Below are 25,738 nucleotides of genomic sequence, written 5' to 3'. Positions count from 1 at the left end.
TTTGCTGTAAATCCAGGTCAACTGTTTGCTGTAGACTATAATTCCAGAGAGCTCTTGCTGATAAAAGCCTTTTCTATCATCAAATTAATGACACTTTGGAGAATAAAAAAATTTCCTTCCTTCCTTCCTTCCTCCCTCCCTCCTTCCTTCCTTCTCCCTCCCTCCCTCCCTCCTTCCTTTTTCCCTCCCTCTCTCTCCTTCCCTCCCTCCTTCTCTCCTTCCTTCCTTCCTTCCTTCCTTCCTTCCTTCCTTCCTTCCTTCCTTCCTTCCTTCCTTGTCCGACTTCTAAATTGCATCTACTCCTTTCAATGATTCCTTTTCATGTGAGCTGCGGGTGGCCTTGGATTTTGGCCACATCTGATAGTACATGGGGGATATGTTGGGCACTGTACTTGTGGGTTACTCTGAGTAGAGTTCTGGGGAACACATAAGGGGTCAGAGGTTGAATCCAGGCCTCCAAGCAAGCAGTGCATGGGCTCCAACCACTCACCTATCTGGTCCTCTTTTCTTTACTTTCTTTTTTCAATAATGTGTCCATTATTACTTGTTACTTTCTGAATAAATAATACTTCTACACGCATCTGTATGTTTCTTATCTATATGTACTCAACATAGCTCTTTTCCTCTGTTGGCTGTTGCCCATGTCATTCTTTCTTAATCTTTTCCTTTGAGAATAACTGTCATTTCAATAATCCAGTGTTAAAATTAAAATTATAACTTTTAAATTCAATGCAAAACACTCTATCTTTGACAAAAGTGGAGAAAAATAAAGACAGCAAATCATAGCAGAAACCATATAAGCTACAAACTTATTACAATACTTACAGATATTTTAATGCTGGCAATTTAAAAAGATAAAAATCTTCAATAGTTGTTAGGGGATTATGGCTGAGAATTCTAAAAAAAGAATTAAAATTATATGCATAATCAGTATGTAGCATTAAAATTTATATTTAATTTATTGGCATGAAAAGGTAAAGGTAAAGGTAAAGGCCCTCCCGTTGATCGTCGATTTGCTCGAGCGGGCCCAGTAACGTCTCCATTGGAGACTTTGTTGTTACTGTGTCTGGCATATCGAATACTCTCGGTAGCTTGCCGGGCTCTCCGAGAGGGGCAGAGGAATCGAACTCGGGTCGGCCATGTTGGTCGCTTGTAAGGTGAACGCCCTACCCACTGTGCTATCGCTCCAGCCATTGGCATGAAATTTGAAGGTGAAAAAACATTATTTTCTGTGATTATTTATAATCACGCTTAGAATCCATAAAGCATTCTTTTTTTTTTCTTTTTGGGTCACACCTGGCGATGCACAGGGGTTACTCGTGGCTCATGCGCTTAGGAATTACCCCTGCTGGTGTTCGGGGGGAACATATGGAATGCTGGGAATTTAACCCGTGTCAGCCGCGTGCAAGGCAAACACCCTACCCGCTGTGGTATTGCTCCAGCCCCAAGCATTCTCCCTTTGAGAAACACCCAAGTCTCTAGATGACAAAGTGAAGGGGAACCGGGGGGGGGGGGGGGGGGGGGGAGAAAATAAATGTAGAGCAAAGAAAAAATATGCTGACAAATTTTTCCAAGTTGAAAACTCTAGGAATAGGGACCAAATAGAACAGCAAGTGGGGCACTTGCCTTGCATGCAGCCCACTTGTGTTTCATTCCTGGAACCTTACACAGGCCCTGGAACACACCAGGAGTGATCCCTGAACACAGCGTCAGGAGTAAGCGCTGGGCACCACTGGGCATGTCTCCCCATCAACCCCAAAGAAGAAATAAAAACCTAGGAGTGATGATGTCTGCAGAAGTCCTTGCTCTGCAGCAAATATTATTTCTAATGGATGCCTCTACAATTCAAAATGTTTCTTACACCCTGAGAAATTCAAACTACTTCATGACAACACACCCAGCTAAAGATTAAAATAGGGTCAATCCTTGGTTTTGGACAAAGAAGACATGGTCAATGGAAGAGGAGCTGTTAGAAGCTGTCTTCTTACCAGTCATTCCCACAGAGATCTTTGTGCCCAGACCTTTGTCACGCTGTATGTGATCACGGACTCACCTGTCAGTCTCCTGGACTTTCAGCTTCTTGAATGCCAGGGTCACCTGACTGTCACTGGTCTGACAATATCGGGTATTTACTAGATACTTCAGAAATAACATTATGGATATATTGGTCAAATGAACCAGTTCCTGCCCTCCCTCCCTCAGTTCCTCTCTCTTTTCTTTCTTTCTTTGGTTTGTGGGTCACACCCAGGAATGCTCAGGGATTACTCCTGGTGGTGCTTAGGGGACCATATGGAATGCCAGGCATCGAACCTTGGTCAGCCGCCTGCAAAGCACGCACCTTTCCTGCTATATTATCACTCCAGTACCAGAAGCAGTTCATTTTTGACAAAAGATTTTGTTCCAAGATGCTAGAATGAATTTTCTTCTTTTAAAAACATGCAAACTCTTTAAAACAAGCAAAGAAATACACAGGAGGGAAAAAAAAACGGAAAGAAATTTTCAGTAAACTCTATTCAAGAAACATTGGCATACCCTTGCAGGATAGATAGATAGATAGATACATAGATAGATAGATATAGATACAGATATATATATATATATATATATATATATATATATATATACGCCACGCTCCAGGCTGCTTTCCAGATGCTCAGGCCAAGCCTCACGCATGAGTGTAGCCCCACAGAACCAGGTGAGGTGGGACTTTGTGACCTTGGACTCCAGACTCAATGGGGCCCGGAATTCTGCCTGCTTCCCCCAATCTCTGGAGACCCAGGGATCATGCCCATAATACCCACCCTGCAGGTGCCAGATAAATACCTCATCTGCTGACCTCCACTACGCAGCTGCCCCCATGCTGCAGGCCGCTTTCTGGACAGTGTGGCCACAAAGCGGCATGCAACACAGCATAAGACACTTAATACCCATTTTCCAAAATTACTGCACCACATTTGATGGGGTTCAAATATGGTGTGAACTATGGGAATGCCTGTAACGGTGATTAGAGGCCTCCCTAAAAGCCTCCATCCCTCTCAGAGAGCCTGGCAAGCTACAGAGAGTATCCCGCCCACACGGCAGAGCCTGGCAAGCTCCTGCCGACCTCGCACATGAGTGTAGCCTCACAGAAGCAGGTGAGGTGGGACTTTGTGACCTTGGACTCCAGGCACGTACCCGTGGCATATTTGATATGCCAAAAACAGTAAAAACAATGGGCCTCATTGCCCTGACCTGAAAGAGCCCCCAATACGGCAGTGTTAATAAGGATAAACAAAGAGAGGCTGATAAAATCTCAGGGCCGAACTAGGCTGCCAAAACGAAGGACTAAAATGACTTTACTTTCAACGAACGTACGCTAGCATCCGAAGCACCCATCAAGGACCTGATGTGCAATCGCAGATTAAGTATGACATCATTGGTCTGACCGAGATGAGAAGGCATCGATCACATCATGCCATTTACAACACTGGAGAAGAACTGTTCCTCGGAACATGTGACAATAGAGGCATCGGTGGTGTTGGTGTCCTGGTCAACATGAACTTGGCCATGAGCATTGATTCATATGAATGCCTAACAACCCAAATCAGACGATTATGCTTGAATAGATGTGGCTCACTGCTGGCAGTTTCCATCTTCATCGTCTATGCACCAGCATCCAACTACGATGAAGAAGGTATTGAGAAGTTCTACATGGAGCTGGGGAAGTTCTATAAAGAAGACCACACCTCCTACAAGATCATTGTAGGTTATTTTAATGCCAAGATAGGACTGAGAAGGTTGCCCAAAGAACTCCACATCGGGACCAATGGCCTAGAATGGAACGAACAGGGTGAGAGACGGTCTGAGTTCATCATGTTGACCAAGACCATACATGGTAACTCACAGTTCCAGAAGGCCAAATTCTAAACATTGGACATGGGAGTCTCCTGGTGGACAGTTCCACAGTGAAATTGACTACATCATTTTCAATGGACTGTTTTGCCTGACTGATGATGCTGTTGTCCCAAAATTCCAAAACGGATCGGACAACCATCTCCTTCATGCAAAATTCTACTTTATGGAGCAAGGAGAAGGGACTGCAAAGTTTAAGAAGAGAACTTCCAGAATGACCACCAAACGGGAGCTCTTTGGCACTATTGAGGCAACGTAGGAAGATGCCGTCGCTGACATCAACGAGGAATCCAATTGACTGGTTCAGCACCTCCATGACTGCTCAAGGAATGCCAAGAGTGGGAAAGTCACAAACAGATGCCTGTCTTAGGAAACTCTTGAGCTCATTTGCCAACGTGGTTTGCAGCAAGCCTCTGGCAATCACAAGCTAATGTCCGAGCTCGCAAAGCTGTGCAGAAAAGCGATAAAGGAAGACCTCAAAGAGAGAAGAGCAATAGTGTTGTCTGATGCGGCAGAAGCTGGGAAAAATATTCGCAACACCTGCCTGTCCTTCGCCAACTATAAGTAAGACCAAGATGACTGCCCTCCGATGTCCTGATTGATCTATCACATCTTCCAGAAGGGAAATGGAGAAGATTGTTCACAACTTCTACTTGGATCACTTCAACAGCCATGTCCAAGTGCCCACATACCAAATTCCACAGGATGGATATGTCGTTCCCAACGTCCTCCTTTCCGAAATCCGACACACCATTTCGTTGGTAAAGAAGTGTACAGAACCTGGCCCAGACAAGGCCAGACCCAAACACCTGAAGAATCTGACACCAGTACTGGTCAATACACTGGCTTGGCTCTTCACACTCTACCTATCTGGTTGCAAGGTTCCTTCCCAATGGAAAACCAGCAGGACCATTCCGTTGTACAAGAAGGGAGACATCCACGACATTGGCAACTATCGCCTGATCTGCCTATTGTCCGCCATCTACAAGCTGTCATCCTGAATAGGATTGGCAGAACACTAGATGATGGACAACCATGCGTGCAAGCCGAGTTCCGAAAGAGATTCAGCATGATCGACCATATCCACACTACGCTCACTGAGATTTTGCAAGAGTTTAAGATGCCAAAGATGCCACTCTGCCTAACGTTCATCGATTTAAAAAAGGCCTTTTATTCTGTTGAGACTGACGTGGTCATCGAAGCCCTAGCCCAACAGGGCAGTCAAACTCAGTACATCAGGATCCTCTGTGGCTGTATTACGGATTCACCACTAGGATCTCACCATTCTACAAGAAAGTGATCATCGATGTTAAGAGAGGGGTTTGGCAGAGCGATACCATTTCACTGACACTCTTCAGTGCCACCCTCAAGAACGTCATGTGATGACTGGAATGGGAAGGAATGGGAGTAAAGATATACAGTCAGCAACTGCACCACCTCTGCTTCGCTGATGACATCGTTCTAATAACAGCAAACATTAACCAAGCATCACAACTGCTGGACGACTTTGACCGTGAGCATGAAAAGGTCAGACTGCAGCTGAACCTCACAAAGACAATGTTCATGAAAAATGGACTAGTTCCTGGCAGTTATGTATACCTAGGTCAAGAACATAACAAGACGAACAACCTGGCACCTGAGCTGCACAGGAGGAATAGAGCGGTGCGGAACACCTTCAAGAACGTTGAAGAAATAGCTAAGAGGACTAAGAACATCTGGCTCCATGGACATTTCTTCGACTCCACCGTTCTTCCTACACTAACATACACCTCAGAGACCTGGGACCTACGAAAACAGGATGAGAACGCTATTTGGGTCTCCCAAAGAGGAATCAAAAGAGCTATGCTTGGAGTATCACGCTTCACTCAAGTGAGAGAAGGAATCTGGAGATCCGACTTCCGTCAATGATCGAGAATCAGGGACACTGTCTCATTTGCCAAGGCGTCAAAAATCAGATGGGCAGGACACATAATGCGATTTGAAGATGACAGCTGGACCAGAGCCGCTACCGACTGGATTCCACGGGATGTCACGAGAATGCCTGGGAGGCTGGAGAGATAGCACAGCGGGTTGGGCATTTGCCTTGCACGCGGCTGACCTGGGTTTGATTCCCAGCATCCCATATGGTCCCCTGAGCACTGCCAGGAGTAACTACTCCTGAGTGCAGAGCCAGGAGTAACCCCTGTGCATTGCCAGGTGTGACCCAAAAAGCAAAAAAAAAAAAAAAAACACAACGATTGGCCGCCCAATATGGGCATTCCTAAATAAACTAGAAATTGAGCTTCCATATGACCCCAAAATACCACTTCTGGAAATATATTCCAAGGGTACAATAAAGCACAGTAGAAATGACATCTGCACCTATATGTTCATTGCAGCATTGTTCACAATAGCCAGAATCTGGAAACAACCTATGTGCCCGAGAATAGATGACTGGTTAAAGAATCTTTGGTACACCTGCACAATGTAATACTATGCAGCTGTTAGGAAAGATGAAGTCATAAAATTTGCTTGTAAGTGGAAGGTCATGGAGAGTATCATGCTAAGTGAAATGAGTCAGAAAGAGAGGGACAGACATAGAATGGCTGCACTCATTTGTGGAATATAAAATGAGACTGACACCCAAGGGCAGTAGAGACAAGGGCCAGAAAGATTGCTTCAGAGTTGGTAGCCTATGTCATGAGCTGGGGGAAAAGGCAGCTGGAATAGAGAAGGGATCACTAAGTCAATGATGGTTGGAGGAATCGTTCGTGATAGGAGATGTGTACTGAAAGTACACAAAAAATCAAATGTGATGGTCTCTCAGTATCTATATTGTAAATCATAATGCCCCAAAGTAGAGAAAGAGTATGGGGAAAATTGTCTGCTATAGAGGCAGGGGAAGGGTTGGGATTGTGGAAGGGGGAGATACTGGGGACATTGATGGTAGAAAGTGTGCACTGGTGGAGGGATGGGTGTTCGATCATTGTATGACTGAAACTCAAAGATGAAAGCTTTGTAACTGTAGATCACGGTGATTCAATTCAAAAAACAACTCTCAATAACTTTGTAAATTGTGGTTCTTTAAATATTTTTTTAAAAAGAGATGTGCACACAGTGAACTTCATATTTGTCCCCCAACCACGCAGCTTACCTGAACAAATATGGATACTTAGTTTGGGATAGACCTCACTGTCCTCTTGCTAGGGACCACAGAATCTCTAGTGGCTTCCAGCCCAGGCCACTGTGGCTGAGCAGATGGCTCTCTGCATGTGCGCATGGGGTGGAGTTCAGTCTCAGGAAAAGCAAGACCCCAAAAGGCACATGAATCCACCTGAAATTCAGGCAACGAAGGTCTTTGCTGCTCTTTGATATAAAAGAGAAACGGTGCGCAAGAACCACGCTGAGAAGTGGCACCCCTGACAAGCACAGGTGTGAGCTCCGCTCCTAGGACGTTCTTACACAAAAGTAGAAGAGCGACCCCTGGTGGTCATGTGTGCGAGTCTCCTGCCCCCCAAAAGGACAGAGGCCTTCAGCAAAGCGCCTGGCCAGAGGCCAAGCGCCTGGCCCTGATGTGGGATTTGAATATGGGAGCATCACAGCCAGGGCTGTGTATGACCCTCAGACATTTTGCAACAATAAAGAGGAGGAAAGCTAAACATGTTGGCGGGGGTTGGGGGTTGTTGGGAGACTACAGAGTGTGGCTGGACCACATCTGGGTGGTCCTCGGGAATGGCCCCTGGCAGTGCTCTGGCAGCAGTACTAAGTTTAAACAGAAGATGTCTCCTTGCAAAGATGGGAGGAAAAGATGCACTTGGGAGACTAGAGTAGTTGCTGAATGTGATGAACTCCTCAACTTTCCCACCAGTCACCCCTAAACCATTCCAAGGTCCTGAGCGGCCTTCATCTTTAAGGTAGAAGCTTCTGAACTAGGAGAAGCTGCTGCCAGGAGTTCAGAACATAACCCCAAATGATAACAATGCCTTCGAGTAAGCTCTTGTGTGGACACTTTATCTAAAGACAGGTCATTACGCCTTGTGGCGGGGAGAGAGTGAGGGCTTCGCCCTGACCACAGCTCCGTCTGCCTTCACAGTGCAGCTCCCCACCTCACTGATCATCTCCACAGTGGGGTCACGTGGTCAGTGGGAACAAGTTTTGGGTTTCCTCTGTTCTATCTTAGTTCTTATGTCTTGGCAAAATACTGAAGTTCCACAAACAAGCCAGAGTGTCCACATGCTCTGTCTGAGTACGGCAGCGCCTTTGCACTTTGTCAAGTCTTCAGTTGCTACCATCATGGAACTTGTATCGTTCGAACCGACGAAATGACTAAAAGAATTGTTTAAACGAGCCAGCAGTCTAGACCTGTGTAGGTGAACGAAGAAACACTTGAAAGTCAGAAGGAGAAAAAAAAGTTACTTGGGACCAGAGCAATCGTACAGCAGGTAGGACGTTTGCCTTGCACACAGCTGACCTGGGTTTGATCCCTGGTATCCCATATGGTCCCCCAGGCACCACCAGGAGTAATCGCGGAGAGGAGAGCCAGGAACAACCCCTGAGCATGGTGGTGTGGCCCATAAACATAAGCAAAAGGAAAAAAAACAAAACTGAACATTTAGGATTAGCAAACACTGTTGGATTTCCATAACATACTTCATTCCTGATTTCATCTGTAAGAGATATGATTAGGACCCTTTCAAAAACAATGGTCAATTCTCAAAAATTTAGAAATTTAGCTCCCATTTGACCCAGCAATACCACTCCCAGGAATATATCCCAGAGAGGCAAACAAGCATAGCCGTAGTGACATCTGCACTTGTTTGTTTATTGCAGCACTCTTTACAATAGCCAGAATCTGGAAAAAACCTGAGTGCCCGAGAACAGATGACTGGTTAAAGAAACTTTGGTACATCTACACAATGGAGTACTATGCAGCTGTTAGAAAAGATGAAGTCATGAAATTTACATACAAGTGGTACTACATGGAAAGTATCATGCTAAGTGAAAGGAGTCAGAAAGAGAGGGACAGACATAGAAAGACTGCATTCATCGGGGGAACATAAAGTAACAAACAAAATAGGAGACTAACACCCAAGAATAGCTGAGGTAAGTACCAGGAGGTTCACTCCAAGGCTTGGAGGCCAGCCACACATGCTAGGGGAAAAGGTAGCTCAGATAGAGAAGGGAGCACCAAATAAAGGATTTTGGAAGGATCCTCCCAGGATGGGAGATGCATGCTGAAAGTGGACTATAGACCAACATGATTGCCACTCAATGCCTCTTTTGCAAACCACAGCACCCAAAAGGAGAGAGAGAACAAAGGGGAATGCCCTGTCACAGAGGTAGGGTGGGATGGGGGACATAGGGGGTGGGAGGGATACTGGGATCCGTGGTGGTGGAAAATGGGCACTGGTGGAGGGATGGGTACTCGATCATTGTATACCTGAAACCCAAGCACAGAAATCTGTAAGTCTACAACTGTACCTCATGGTGTTTCACTAATAAAAGTTTTTTTAAAAAATGGCATCTTATAAATATTCTGGCAATTTATGGAAAATTTATTAATGTAGTTGCAAATTATTATGGCATACTGTAGGTGACCTGTTACTCATTCAACTGATAATGTGTTCACCTCTCAGTGTTTATTAATATTATAGATGCTTCATTCAAGAAACTCACTGAATGATAACTACCCGGAATCCACGAAGAATCAAGGCTTTGTGGGCCCTGAATTTTATATAGTTTACTAAAACCCTGCTTAACAAAATAAATGAAATGCAAAATTATGAATATAAAAATTGCTGGGATCTTCCCCGAGATCTTGCAAGTAAGGTTTGGAGTTCAGCTTCCTCATCAATTCACCTCAGCTGGGCCTGTTTTCTTTTGTGCTTAGGTTGATTACATCTGACGGGTCCTCAGCCCACTGAGCTCTCTCTCTGGCTCTCATCTCGAGCTCTTCCCAGGTATATTTAATGCAGGGAGTAAATCATGATCAACCCAGCTTCTAATCAACCCAGTCATTTGTCAGATAGGCCATAAAGTGACGTAACTAAAGGACTAGCATCCCTGGCCTTTGGAAAGAGATGTAACAGCTTTTTTTTCCTTGTTGTTTTTGGGCCACACATGGCAGGGTGCTCAGGCCTTACTCCTGGCTAAGCTCAGGAAGACCCTGTGGGGTGGTGAGGCTTAAACCCAGGTCATCCATGTGCAACGCAAGCCACGCATCCACGGTAATTGTGCTCCAGTCACAGAGTTTTGATCACACAGGCAAATTGTACCTGAAAGGAATGAGCTTGGTCATTTAGAAAAATTAGGACCCAAAGAAAGGAGCCTACCCCCCAAAACATTCGGGCCCCAACACATTCGGTGCTGGGGTGGGTAGTGCCATCACTGGTGTTTGGGGGTCACTTGGTGCAGTGCTGGTGAACCATGTCGTGCAGGGGCTTGACCCTCGGGCTCCAGCACTAAAGCGTGCACTATCTCCCCAGACTCCGTGAGAATCTGTTGAGGTGACCGAATTGGTAGTAGGAGCTAGTTCTATTTAAATCACATGACAGGGATGATCATTTCTTTCCAGGTATCTCTGATTCTTTCATTACCTTTTTCTCTCATTTCAGAGTAAAATTTCAGTATCTCTGTATTTCTGTCCTCCCGTTGTTCATGGATTTGCTCGAGCGGGCCCAGTAACGTCTCCATTTTGAGACTTGTTGTTACTGTGTTTGGCATATTGAATACGTCACGGGTAGCTCACCAGGCTTTGCCGTGCGGGCGAGATACTCTCGGTAGCTTGCCGGGCTTTCCGAGAGGGGCGGAGGAATCGAACCTGGCTCGGCTGGGCTGGCTGTGCACAAGGCAAACGCCCTACCGCTGTGCTGCAATGCAAATAAATCATCACCTTCTCCATTTTCAATTTGTTGGGTTTTCTTCTCATTTTGGGGGGGCACATTCTGAGGTGTGAATGGGGGTCACTCCTGGCAGTGCAAAGCGTGGACTCCAGCTCTTTGAGCTGTCTCCTCAACCTCATTCATCATGAGTCTTTCTTAGTATACCACCCACCGTTATCTCCAGTGTCATCCCGCTATCTTGTTACCCTGCCGTCTGGACTAGCAGTGGGGCTCTCATGCTTTCCCACCAGCATCTGTCTTCTTTCCTTCAGTATTTAAGGTTCTTGGTGACAAACACCCTGCTTTCTTCTTCTGTATAGACAGGCCTGACGCTCAGAAGAAATGTCACTCTGTGAATGCTCTTGAATGTCTTAACTTTTATGAACTATGATGCGTTTCCCCGCCCCCAACCCCCACCGTCTCCTATAAAACTATACCGAAACTGAGGTTCTTATGATGCCTGGTATAATAAAATGCTTAGTAAAAATGCGGCATTAAAACAATGAGGTAACTATTATCTCTAAGCCTGCTCCTTACTAAACTGGTCTTCCGGGGAGTCAACTCAGGTCTATACCCATGAAGAATCACCGAGCTGCCTTCCTGCCCTACCTTCATCGAATCTGCAGGAAACTGTGTAAAACTGGATTTCTGAAACACAAGCAGGTGAAAACTCGTTTTCAAAGGAGGATCTTCCGCTTGAGTACAGAATTTCCTTTATGTCTCTGAACTTTGATCTGCTTGTGTCACATCAAATCAGAGAAATCAGAGAGAACTTTTCACCCAAAGGGTATAAAACCACAGACTTCTTACAGACGAGTAATCAGAAAAGTAAGTATAATGAAATTAGACAACAGCAACGTATTTTTGATGAATACTTTTCACTCAGTCTGACGTAACACAAACGCTTCTGGGGTCAGAGAGATAGTTTCAGAGATAGAGCACATGTCTGCCATGTATAAGGCCCAGAGTTTGATTCCACCGCACCACAGAACTCCAGGTGCCATACATGGCCTCCTTCTAGGTCAGCTGGCCAGTGTGATGCCAGTTTTGCCAGGAGTGATCCTGGTCCCTCCCCAGCACTGCCAGGTGTGAAGACTATTGAACGTCTTTACCATAGCTTTTTCCACCTTTTGCCCTAGCTCAAAGGTTTATACTGAGCACAGTGAATTCAATTTATATATATATCATTTTTTTCTTCAAAATAATGTTCGGGATTCTTAGGAGGGAAATATGCTAAGACAGACGTTCAGGAACTCTTCTGCTTCACCATGTAAAAGAAGCTACCAGCTATGAAAGAATCCATAACTTTCCTTCCCTGCCAACTCCCAGTAAAAACTGCTATATCTAGTTCTTCCCAGCTCTTTGTTGCATACATTTAAGTGGTTAGGAACTTTGCACATGAACAGGAACCAAAGTTGGAATTAAACTGGGAATTTAAAGCCTCATTCACAGGTCAGCGCTGCACCAGTGGGAATCACAAGACAATGCTAACGGATGCCTTTCTGTTAGTGCTCATGCCAATCATCAGTAACAGGTAAAAGCAAAGCATGCCATGCGCCATGCAAATCTCTTGGCCTCTTCGTTCCTTAGTTTCCTCATTTGAAAAAAGGGACTGATCTCAAGACACACTTGTTAGAGTTCACACTGGCCTTATGCCACTTAGCTAATAATAACTGTACGATGAGGTTATGCAGTTTTATTATATATATATTTATCTGCTTTTTCACTTACATTTTGTGTAAAAACTGCATTTCATGCCAGGACTGAAACGTTCCAAAGCTCAGTTCGGTGATTAAATTGCAACTAAGATTCCTACCAAAGAAAAAAAAGAAAAAAAAAGATAAAAGCAGTGGCAGCAGCAGAAGAAAGAAGAAGAAGGAAGAAGGAAGAAAGAAGAAGGAAGAAGAAGGACGAATTTTTTTTTTTTTTTTTTGGTTTTTGGGTCACACCCAGCATAACTTCTAATTCACATAAACACATTTCATGTGCTAAACATCACTGTGGACGACCTAAGCTTAAGGTTTATTCTTTGATGTTTATGATGCTGTGGGGGCATTAGACGCAAAATAGCAAATTTTGTATTAAGTATTTTAACAAATACTTAAGTAATTAAGTTCTCTAGGACAGGGATTCATGACTTCAGCACTACTACCACATGGGGGCTGGATAACTGGGGGGGGGGGGGGGGCGCTGTCCAGTACATTGTAGATATTCTGCAGTGTATCTGGAGGCCTCTGCTTACTAGATACCAACAGCATCATTACAGATCTGGCAATCAAAACAATAAAAAAACTACCTGGAGACACTATCAAGGGTCATATGAGTACAAAATCATCCTGGTTGAGGGCCATTGTAATCGTTACTTACAGGCAAAAAAGGATTTGCTGTACAGTTTTAGTAGCCACTTTTAAATGTTCTAATAATATTAAATTGAATAACAGAGGCTGACAATTAAGTGTTACAAAAATTCCAAAAATAGGGGCTGGAGTGATAGTACAGCGGGTAGGGTGTTTGCCTTGCACATGGCCAACTCGGGTTCGATTCTCAGCATCCCATATGGTCCCCTGAGCACCACCAGGAGTAATTCCTGAGTGCATGAGCCAGGAGTAACCCCTGTGCATCACCAGGTATTACCCAAAAAGCAAAAAAAAAAAATCCAAAAATAATGAAGCATATTTTGAACTTACACAGATTGCAAATACGGTACTGCTTCAAATGTCCGCCTTTCAATAAACTGTATTTTATTGCAGGATAAGTCTCTAGGGAAAGGAAAGGGAAAACATTGCTTCAATTAACTACCAAGTATCTAATTTTAGGAATAACTAGTAGAAGTCAAAATAAATATTGAATGAGTAGATCTGAATGTTCCAGAATCCCTAACCTGGCTTTCCTTTTTCTCAACCACACATCTTCATGAATAAAATGTACGACTACTTGGTTCTAATATTGGAGTTAAACTTTTCTCGGAGCAGAGAATTGATGAGGTGATTTTATGTTCTAGAAGGGGTTGAGTTTTTTATCTTCATGTAAAATTACTATATTTAATATAGTTATTTCAATATTCAAATGAACAGTCTCATGTTTATATACCTTCCTGTGTAGCTGTTTTCTAGGCTAACAGAAACTGGCCTAGAAAAAATTAGCCTTTTTCATATAATATGAAAATCCTTTTAGACAGAACTTTGAACTAATTTAGAATTAAACTTTTCTATCATCATAGAAATTCAATTCTTGGTTCTACATTTTCTGAATATTCCATGAATTTCACTGCTTTAATTGTACAGTGGTGGAACAAAGAAAATCAGAGTACTGAACTTTGATTTGACTACAAGTGACTGTTCTGTATCTTTGAATTCTACTTAAGTTCTTTCACATATGACCAAGATGGGTATACCTATCTCCTAGCTCATCCCTCTTCTTCTCTTGCCTCCCTCCCTTCTTGGTCTCCTTCCTTCCTTGGCAGTTCTCAGGGCTTACTCCTGACTGCACACAGATCACTCTGAGGGTGCTCAAGGGATCTTGCATGGTGCTACGGATCAAACCTGGGTCACCCATGTGCAGAAGCAAGGCCCAGTATTTCCTTTTCCAACACACAATGCACACCGTCATGTATTAACCTTCTCAAGTACCAGCCTCACTTGGGAACGGATTGAAGACGCCTATTCTCAAACCAACCTACTCCAAATCAACTGAAGCAGGAACTGTGGTGGGGGATTTCACAGGCCCACCCAGTGATCTGCTACAGGCCTGAGTGCCCCAGCGCAGGTGGGCACGAGGAAGCTCAGCATGCTAGCCCTGGCTTACAACACCTGGGTCTATGTCCCTCCTCTTTCTCTTGGTCTTCTGAGAGCACTGAGGTGTTTTTCCTGTGTTTTACCTCTCTCCTGCTCTCTTTTTACGAGATTCTGTCCAAGATGTCTGTCTGACAATCGCCCAACATTTCCTACACTGGAATTTTTATCACCAGAACTCTCCTCGTGATAACCTCCTCTGCTCTTAATACTACTGCTATAGAATCCATCTGTATTAGCCTCGTATTTCCCATATAAATGTTCGTTTAAGTCATAGATCATTCGAAAATATGTTGACATAGGGTGTTAGAATGTTGTATTGCAAATCACAATGAGAAAACTAAAAATTTTTTAAAATTCTAGGCTAATGGCATTCAAGTTCTTTATTTTCTTTATAATTCAGGTTTATTTTTATTTTATTTTTTAAATAGTTTTTTTATTAAACCAGCTTTTAAAAGTTTTGTAGAAAGGCCAGAAATTTAAAAATAATAATATTCTAGATTTTGCAGAGCATATTTTAATTTTTCTTTTTTTTTTTACAGAAAAACACAAATGTAGATTTTACAAACACATAGTTTTCTTTTGCTCTTCAAGCTGTGCTCTCCCATGTATCTCACTTGCTAGTCTCTATGTTCCTTTGCTTTTTCACTTTCACGCTGGAAAAGCTGGTGCTCCCTCTCCAACATCACCCTCCTTTCTCTCCTCCCACATCTTCCTAAGCACCTTACATTCAATAAATCTATGCTGCTTCACTGTTGCACCTCTTTAAATTCTTTCCTGCAAGGGACAGGCGGTGAACCCACATTGCCTGTGATGAGGCTGGGACTGCTTTCCCGTTCCTGCTGGTGCAAGCTGGCAGGGTGAGGGGCCCTGGAAATGTACTTTGGGGGAATAATAAAACTAAAGAAGAAATTCTCTAGCCCCAAAGTAGCCCAAGAGCTTGTCCATCACATCATTTGAAATACAAATCCTCACATCTTTCTAAGTAAGTTTTAATAAAAGCTACCTTGCTTCACACACAAAATTAAAAAACAAAATCAATAAAACCATGGGCTGAAGCAATAGTACAGCTGGTGGGGCCTTTGCCTTGCATGCATCCCAAGAGCTCGACAATCACATCATTTGACATACAAATTCTGAGCTCTTTGAAGAGAAACTGAGATATCACCAGGATGCAAAATTCCAAGGTCCCACCCAGAAAAGGCTGGTCCCCCTCAGAGAAGAAGTTACACAAGAATCCATGAGATAACAAAGAGAATATCAACAGCGTAAGGCATTCCTGTGAAAACACCCAGATGAAGTTTAAGTATGCAAAATTCCAGGAAAAAACAACCCTTTTGGAAGGATTGAATAAAAGCACCTGGCTTGCTCTTCATGCCCTAAATATCTCACTTGTTTCTTTCTGTTTCTTTGCTTGCTTTTTTCCACTCTGGAGAGCCTGTGTTCTCTCTCGAACACAGACTTCTTACTTTCTCTCCCTCACATCTTTCTAAATAAGTTTAAATAAAAACTACCTTGCTTCATACACAAAATTAAAAAATAAATAAAACATGGGCAGGAGAGATAGTGGGGCGTTGGCCTTGCACTGCACGCAGCTGACCCGGGTTTGATCCCCAGCATCTCATATGGTCCCCCCAGCATTGCCAGGAGTAATTCCTGAGTGCAGAGCCAGGAGTACCCCCTGAGTATCGCTGAGTGTGATCCAAAAAGCAATAAATAATAAATAAATATTAAAAAATAAAAACGAACATATTTGCATAGATTTTTGTTTTTATTTAGTAGTGCTCAGGGTCTACTTCAGGGATATTACTGGGAGTCAGGGACTGGGGAGCCCAGAACTGTGTCCTGCTGGAAATCCAACCCGGGCCTCCTGTTGCAAAGCATCACACTCATCATTTGTGCAATCTCCTCAGCTGACAAAAACAATTCTTAAATTAATGGGCCAGGTAAAACTGGACCATGCATTGGATTTGATCCATAAAGGAACTCTATATGAACACGGAGGAGATGGTATATTAGCACTTAGGTTTCTATGGGTGGAGCAGATATAAGTACTTTTCATCTATTAGTAAAGTTTGAAAAACACTTTTGTGAAGCAAGATAGTTTACATCGAAAGAAACTTTCTTAGAAAGATGTGGGGGGGTGGGAAAGAGAAAGAATGTGTTCATGAGATAACACGGCTTCTCAGAGCAGAAAAAGCAGACAGAGAGACATGAGGACAAGTAAGCAAATTACATGATCCAGGGAGAACATGGGCTTGAAGAGTAAGCCTAAAGTTTTTTTTTTCATATATGTCCATATATATATATGATGTAGGCAGGTAGATAGGGAAAGGCCCTTTGCAATGAAACAAAGTTTCATGGAAGAAGAATTCTAGGAATGACCCACCTTGTGGACACAGAAAACAAAGGCCTGATAAGACCAGACCCTCAGGATATAGGCCTCCCCATGGAATTCCTCTTTTTGGACCTCCCTGGTAACCTCCTTAGCAACGGACTTTTACCTGGAAAGAGGCCTCACGTGGGGGCAGGCTGGAGAAACCCTATAAAGGCCACCTGGAACAAAGGAAGGGCGCACATATGCTGCCTGAGCCCATGTGCTGCTTGCGCCCACGTGGCCGAGCACATGTGGTGTCTGAGCACATGTGTGGCCCGCATCTCCCCTCTTCAGATGTGTACTTTCATTCTTTCGTGTCTAACTTTACTCTCTCTCTCGCTTTCTCTCTCTCTCTCTCCCCCTCCGCACCTAAAAATCCTACAAATAAAATCCATTAACTTCACTCACTGCTTGTCTACTCCTGAAATTCCTTTCTGCGAGACCCCACTTCACATAAGTCATCCGTGGGGCCCACCGACATCATATATATATATATGCAAATGTAATTTAGTGTCAGAAATGACATGAGAGGTTTTTAATGCCATACTTACAAAACTACAAAATTTTATTGCTGGAAAAAAGGATGAAGATTAACTTGCACACCCCCTTGTTTTAAAAACAGAGCTAAAAATTCATAAATAAATGATTAACTTACAAGTACTTGAGGTTTGGAAGGGCTTCAAATGAATCCTTACGTAATTCTGCCAAAGAATTGTCACTGAGTATTCTGAAAAATGGAAAAATTATTTCTGGTCTAAAATGCAAAATAACTATGACTATTTATTACATAGGACTATTTTTTTTTCTTAAATTTTTATTAGTGAAACACCATGAGGTACAGCTGTAGACTTACAAATTTCTGTGCTTGGGTTTCAGTTATACAATGATTGAATACCCATCCCTCCACCAGTGCCCATTCTCCACCACAACCAGTCCCAGTATCCCTCCCACCCCCCATCCTCCCATCCCACCCTACCTCTGTGGCAGGGCATCCCTTTTCTTATCTCTCTCCTTTTGAGTGCTGTGGTTTGCAAAAGAGACATTGAGTGGCAATCTTGTTCGGTCTATAGTCTACTCTCATCATGCATTTCCCATCCTGAGAAGAACCACCCGACGCCCTTTATTTGGTGCTCCCTTCTCTAGCTGAGCTGCCTTTTCCCCTAGCGTGTGCAGCTGTGCACAGGACTATTCTTACACATAATAATGGTGCTATCTAAATATCCCAATTCTTATTTAACTTAGGGATAGTGGCCTCTGTTTAAACTCTTTATTTTGTCCTCACCTAGATGCATCATGAACACGAACACAGCTATTGACTCTTCTCACCAAGTAACCTATATAAAGCATATTCTCTAGGTCACAAAATCTGTCAGATCCAAATTCTGTGTGACACCAGAAACACAGGGCTGCCACTCCCTGCTCTCTTCCCAAACATTACTCTGAGTCCCCCATGAAGAATGAAATTAAGTCTGGAAAGGAAGCCCTAAGAAACTTAACACCATTAAATTGTTTTGTTCTGGGAAGGAAAACGTGCACAAAGTGCACATGACATTTGGGCCCAGAGCAATAGTACAGTGGGGAGGGTTTTTGCCTTGCACGTGGCTTACCTGGGTCGGACCCGGCACCCCATAGATCCCCCACGTCTGCCAGGAGTCAGCCCATAACCAGTAGCTGTGCACCCCCCCCCCCCCAACAAAAAAGAGCAGGCCAATAAAGCGAAGGCCCCAAGACACGTTCCTGACAAGGAACCCAGCTTCCCAGAGGCCCCAAGCGTGCCCCTACCAATCACACCCTCCTCTGACACACACCCCTGACTTGAACGAACATTATTTGGGGGGTTTCTTCGGTGCTTTGTTTTGTTGTGGGGCCACACCCAGAAGTGCTCAGTGGTTACTCCTGGCTCTTCGCTCAGGGATCATTCCTGGTGGTGCTCAAGGGACCATATGGGGTGCTCAAACTCAGGTCAGCAGTCTGCAAAGCTTAAAGCCTTTCCAGAGGCAGAGAATTTGATACTGGTCCATGGAATTGGGTTGCCTTGGAAGGCAGGACCAGAGGGCAGGAAAGCTATCCAAGATTTTCAAACAAAGACTTGAAATTCGGCTTCTCTTCCCTCCTTTACCTTATAAGGATCAAATGTAAAAGGGAGTCTCCACACGGTTTGCCCCCAGCCCAGGCCCCAGAACTGGAAAGTTTGTATAGTCTGTTGAGGACTCCCATGTTGGAAACCGATAATTGCTGCCAATTATGGTTTAGATTCCCTGCTCCAATGTCCCCTTTTGTTTAGAAAAATTTCACCTTTCAGAACTAAGGATAACCCCTGCGCACCACTGTGTGGCACCAGAGCAAAATTATTTAAAAAAAAATTCTACTTTTTTTAATGTTTAGAAAAGTATGCAAGCGATTTCCATTTGTAGACTTTCTCTCTAGGTCTGAGGTCATAGCCTGGATGAAAATACAATTATTTCCAACGCACTGAAACAGCCTTTGGTTTTGGTTTTAGATCACGCCTGGCTGTGCTCATGGCTTATTCCTGGCTCTGTGCTCAGGGATCACTCCTGGCAGGGCTGGAGGGCCCTATGGGGTGGTGGGGATTGAATCCTGGTAGGCCATATGCAAAGCAAAAACCCTACCCACAGTACTACCGCTCTGGCCCTAAAACGGTCATTTCTCATATTAGGAATGTCAACTGACAATGACAGATTAGCAAATTGTTCATTTGGCCTCTAATACAAACCACAGATATTTTTCACATCGCGTTTGTTATAGACATCTCAATCTTTTGGTTCTTCATCACAAATTTGAAGTTAGTTGTTAGACATACAGGTGGCTATTAGGTATGTCAATATGTGTTATTTAATAGCACTGTCACTGTCCTCCCACTGTTCATCGATTTGCTCAAGCAGGACCAGTAACATTGTGAGATTTGTTACTGTGTTTGGCATACCGAATACATCACGGGTAGCTTGCAAGGTTTTGCCGTGTGGGCGAGATACTCACTGTAGCTTGCCAGGCTCTCTGAGAGGGGCGGAGGAATCAAACTCGGTTGACCAGGTTGGCCCCATGCAAGGCAAATGCCCTACCCATTGTACTAACCATAAAATTAAAATATGGATGGGATCCCTTTTATTGATTCATCAGGGCAGCCCCAAAATAAAGAATGCCCAGAGGTGGATGGGCATGGAGAAACAATACTTTCATGAACTGGCACAACTATTTTGAGGTCAATTAAATTTTTATAACTATATACTCTTCAGCCCAACAAATCCATCTCTAAATAGCTAATTAACAGACCTATCTGCCCATATTCACAAGGCCCTGTGCTGCGGTAATACATGTGACCAAAAAAAATCAAAGCATCTTTCAATAGAATTATTATGAAACAGGATTTTAAATAGATGGGGTAAACCTCTATGCACCATAAAGGAAAGAAGTCTAAAGCAAAATAAAGTGAAAGTATCAAGTGGTAGCTGTTATATTTATAGAAAAAACAAATCAGAAGATTTACTTTCGCATTATGGATCATTTAAAAATTTTTAATGAAGAATGTAATCATGTACCTGTGAGTCGAGAGCATCAGCAGCCTGATGGCACCTTCAGACTTCCAGATACCCCAAAATTGCTGCTGTGCCTTTGGCCAGACCCCAAAAACTTGGGGCAAAGTTTACCAAGAAAGTAAACTGACAAAAGTTAGGTATGTTTCCCACATACCTACAAACCACCTCCGACTCAGCTATATAATTGGAGGCATGGCCTCTCTGGTTTCTGATTGAACTGCTTAATGGCCATGATCCCAGAGATTCAGAAGCAAATCTTGAAACCCAGCAGCTTTTGGCAGAAATGCGTCTGGTCCCTGCAGTAGGTTACCAGAGCTGGGCTAACCCAGGTGGGAATAGGTTTCGTGCCTTGGCCTGTTCCCCCTGTTGGCCCAGTGGCGACCATCGTTCAGAGGCCACTGGACAGTCAGGTTTGGGCCCGCAGTGACGAGACATGCAGGGCCTCACAGAATGGGGGTGGAGCCGGTCTGTCCTCCCCACCCCAACGAGACCCCAAGTCATCGCCCACGAACGGCCTCTCTGGCTCCTGATCAAGCTGCTTAACAGCCTTGATCCCAGAGACTCAGAAACAAATCTCAAAACTCAGTGGCTTTTGGCAGAAATGCGTCCAGACTCCGCAGTAGGTTACTGTCGCCGGGCCACCCCAGGGGGGAAAGGGTGTTGTCCCTCCGCCTGCGCCCCCTTGGCAGCTCAGTGGCCATCATCCTCCAGAGGCCATTAGACAGTCAGGTCTGGGCCTGCAGCGACAAAACTTGTTGGGCCTCACAGGATGGGGGTGGAGCGGGTCCTAGTCTCCCCGTCCCAATGAGACCCCAAGTCATCACCCAAGAACGGCCTCTCTGGCTCCTGATCAAGCTGCTCAACGGCCATGATCCCAGAGACTCAGGAGCAAATCTCAAAACCCGGTGGCTTTTGGCAGAAATCCCTCCAGATTTAAGTGTTAAAATTTTGAAATTGCAAAATCACATGACCCTACTACAGCCACGCAACATCATATGTTATTCATAACCAGCAATAGAACACAAATTGTCTACTGCTGCCTTTTCAACAGATCTGAGTGTTGGGGTAAAATCTCAAATAATAATGGTGTGTCTGGTGTTGAAATATTGAATGTGATCAAAGTAGAGAGAGAGTAATGTGGAAATCATCTGCCCCACAGGTAGAGGGAGGGTATGGGAGGGGGGTATACTGGGGTTTTTTGTGATGGAGAATGGGCACTGGTGAAGGTACAAGTGTGTTTCATTGTATGACAGAGACTTAGACCTGAAAGCTTTGTAACTGCTCTCATGGTGATTCAATAAATAAAATTATAAAAAATGAAAAAAAGTAAGATGGAGTTCTAATCAGTGGCTAAATAAATAGCAGTACTCCTACATAAAAAAGAAAGAAAGAAAGAAAGAAAGAAAGAAAGGAAGAAAGAAAGAAAGTAATCATGTTGGCTTGCTACTCAAGCCAAGGTTCTCCTGTGAACACATTTCCTGTTTGCTCATCTCTGTGTGCTCTCTCTAGAACTTCTCTTTTTCTCCTCTCACATCTTTCTAAAATAAGTTCAATAAAAACCATCTACATCACCAAAATATATACCTATATGTATATGTGCGTGTGTGTATACAATTAACTCTACCAGTTATGGAATGGAAAACAAAAAGACTTTTAACGTAAGAGCTTGGTAAACCAAAATTTTTTAAAGAAGTAAACTATTATAACTAAGAGAGGTTGTTTTGGGACATGAGGGCGAAATAGCTTCTATGTGGTGTTGATCTTAAAATTGTATACTACGGAGGATTTTATGGTGCAATTATTTTTTAATATTCATATTTGGAGAGAATATACTCACAGTTTCTCAACCCATGGGTATGCCTTCCATGTATTTCCATCAATGGAAGAAATAGAGTTTCCTTGGAAATCTCTGTGAAGAAACACAGTTCACAGATTTGAACAGGTAGGAAAAGAATGAACAGAATAAGTAAAAGAATCATGGAAACACAGAATACTCCAGCTTATCTCCATAGCTATGAGTTTCCCATTATGCCCAACTAAAGACATGATGTGGGGTGACTGGTCAAACAATGAAATATCTCACAATCTGAACTTCCTAATTCCTGGAATAGATAAATACTGCCAGCTAATTAGCCTGTAAGCCATTTTTCTAAACTCACACCTATTGTAACTCCTACTGCAAATCAATGGAGAAAATTATAATTTCATAATTATCATATAAAGAAAAATGAACAAAATTATCAGCAAATAAATATTTTAAAGCATTGCCAGGGAACACCAAAGGTTTAAGTCAATGCTCTCTGTTGAAATTTCAAGATAGTAGAAATTTCTAGATAGAGACTACGGAAATTAGAAAGTGAGGGGGGACTAGTGAGGAGAGATATATTCAACGTGCCTCAGGAAAAGAACAAATCACAAAGAACTACCTTCATTGGGGGTGGCGAGGAATGCACAGGAAAGAGAGTAGAAGGAAACCCAAGATGGTAACAGAAGTTACCACGCGGCAGTCAAATAGCTGGTAGAGTGGGAAAGTGGGATTTTTGCACCTTATCCTGTTTACTTTACTGACCTATTGTAACAAAGAGAATATGTTCATGAATTTACACATGTATAGACGCATGAAGTTGGTGGAGGGGGGGATGGTGCTCAGGACTTGCCCCTGGCTCCACGCTCAGGGTCAATAATTTTTCATTGAACTGCTGGCAGTGATGGAGGGGGACCCTATGAGGTGTCCGGGATTGAACCTGGGTTGGCCACATGCAAGGCAAGAGCCCTACCCACTGTCCTAGGACTCTGGCTCCCTGAGTTCAGTTTTAAACACTAACTCTGTGGATCACTTTGAATCTAGTTTTGTCAACTTCCCTCAGCAACATGTGTATATAAGCTGCAAATGTGTACATAATCCAAATATAAACCTAATCAGTTTACATACACAGTTTTCAGGGTGAAAATGTTGAAACAGAAACCTATCCCACCAACCTAGTGAACATTTCCACTCAAGACTTCTGGATGCTTTATGATGTCTAAGCCCCAAGTTGAGGGATATGTTTAAGGAGGCACAGATTCGTAACTGTTTCATATTACAAGCATATTACATATCTCCAAACACAAAAATCATACCAAACATGCACAGCTTTTTATATGCCCAGCACATAAATAATTTTTGATCCAAAAAAATCAACCTCTAATTCCCAGCTAAAGTTGCTCTGTGTCAGCTCTCTGCAGCTTTCCCCAACTGACAAGATTCTGTACATTTCTGTGCCTCTGTTGGTGCTTGGTGACACGCTGCCTTTCCTTTTTGTGTATTCCCTTTCTCCCCAATACCATCATGTTTAAGAGCCGATGACATATTGTTGTGGCTAGGTTGAGGGAAATGGGTGCTTTATATGGAAAGTCGATGTAAACAACTGTAATTCTGAAATGAGAGATTAATGAATACAGACAGCATTCATGTGTATGCTAGTTGCCTGATGTAAGTATATAGTTTCACGGGGAGGCCACACCCGGCAATACTCAGGTGTGACTCCAGGCTCTGCACTCAGGAATCACTGATAGTGGTGCTCAGGGGACCATATGGGATGCCGGGGATCAGAACTAGGTGGAACACGTGCAAGGCAAATGCCCTACCTACTGTACTATCACTCTGGCCCAAAGTATTTACATAGATTTCATAGTATTACTTTTGTTGCAATTGGAGCTGGTTAGATCTCACAGTCAACCCTTCTCCACCACCTTGGCCTCATCTCTATAGGGATTCATGTTAAACTTGTTTCAAGGTACTAACTTCATAAGTATCAAAATCAACAAGTATCACAACAATATTAGGAGGTGATAACTTACCATTACCCCCACCTCAAGAAAAGGGAACTGAGTCACAGAGCTAAATAACTTGTCCAAGGTAACAAAGCTAACAAATGCAAACTCGGGCAATCTGGCTCCAGAATTCATGTCCATAAGCACAAGATTGTGGCACCAGCAATAAAAGATAAGGAGGACAAACTATTTTTTTTTAAAAAAAGGCTGTAGCACAAAGAAAACAAAGGTTAAGGAATTAAATGAGTGGATGATGGGATGAAGGATAGGCTGATGGTGAGATAAAAATAGAGAAGGAAAAAGGGTACGGACGTTTATAACCAAAAGACTAGAGAAGCAGCAGCAACAGATAAGGAGAATGAGGATATCTTTTGACTAACAAAAGATAAAAAATGGAAATCATTTAACGTGGGCAGGGGGATGAGGCAGACACAGGGAGACATTGAAGAAAAGGCTTGCTATGTCAATAGGCAGAATGCAGAGAACAGAGGAAAGGGGATTCTTACAGGACGGTGAAGGTGTTGGTGTTGGGCCCTGGCACAGGCACTCTATGGAGCCTCTTCTCTGGACTGAGACCGGAGCAGGAGAGGGTCTTATCTGTGCAGGTACAGAGCTCACATATGTTAAAGGTCATGGAGACATTCTGTTCCAGTTGCTCAGGGAAATCTACGTGTGCCTTTTCTGAAGCATGTCGTACAGCAGGAAGGGCAGAAGAGTGTGTCAGAGAAGAATGATATGTTGTCGATGTTTCTGGTTGTGGAGTTGCTTCATTTGGAGTCTGAGCTGAGACCTCCTGCTGCTCGGGAGAAGGCTGACGCTCATTACTGACCTCTGCAAACATGTCAATTGTCATGTCTGCAAGTGTTTCCCTCGCACTTGGAACATTGAAGGGTTGAGCCTCATTCTTACTTGGTGATGACACATATTCAGGATGGTCTGATGGTTTACCTACAAGCTCTCGAGGCCATGGCTCTCGAGGCCACGTTGACACCTCATGGACCAAAGATGATACGGGCTCAACTTTCTTCAAACTCTGACCTGACTCTAAAGGCTGAGCTTCCACCTCCTGAGGCACTGAAGATCCTCTCTCCTCGGAAGCCAATGTAGGCTGAACTAGGGTTTCTGGCAGGACTGAAGCAGTATCACCCTTTTCAGGGGTACTTGACAGCAAATCTGAGTCTGAAACTACCGCAGGTTTTGATTCCTCGGGAGATCCTAGAAGTGCAGCTGGGCTCTGTTGTGTGCTTGCTGAAAGTTCAGCTTCCAGGGCCTTAAAGGGAAGCTGTTCTAGCTCTTCAAAGGTTTCTGGATGCTGAGGCTGGGGTGAAAAGGATCCAGTCTCGTGACGAATCTGTGGATGTTTCTCTGAATCTCCCACCAAAGGTTGACTCCCCTCAGGATAAAAGGTATCCATACTGGAATCGAAGTACTCCTCCTGCATTGGTTGTGGTC

At 43.6% G+C, this 25,738-nt stretch overlaps 1 protein-coding gene across 1 annotated transcript in view; it reads right to left on the bottom strand.

The window, feature by feature from the left end:
- Positions 1-25,081, bottom strand: part of LOC130015917 (leucine-rich repeat-containing protein 37A-like) — a 46,156-nt gene extending 21,075 nt beyond the window's left edge. The window contains exons 1-4 of the mRNA XM_056106655.1: positions 24,793-25,081; positions 22,311-22,382; positions 17,575-17,646; positions 826-897 (exon numbers count right to left, since the gene is read on the bottom strand). Coding sequence (XP_055962630.1) covers positions 826-897; positions 17,575-17,646; positions 22,311-22,382; positions 24,793-24,920 — 344 coding nt within the window. The 5' untranslated portion in view covers positions 24,921-25,081. The remainder of the gene's footprint in view (positions 1-825; positions 898-17,574; positions 17,647-22,310; positions 22,383-24,792) is intronic.
- Positions 25,082-25,738: the final 657 nt, after the last annotated feature.

Source organism: Sorex fumeus, unplaced genomic scaffold (genome assembly GCF_029834395.1).
Source record: "Sorex fumeus unplaced genomic scaffold, SorFum_2.1 ptg000141l, whole genome shotgun sequence".
Taxonomy (NCBI): Eukaryota; Metazoa; Chordata; class Mammalia; order Eulipotyphla; family Soricidae; genus Sorex; species Sorex fumeus.
Note: the sequence above shows the minus strand (reverse complement) of the source record. Positions and strands in the feature narration are given on the sequence as shown.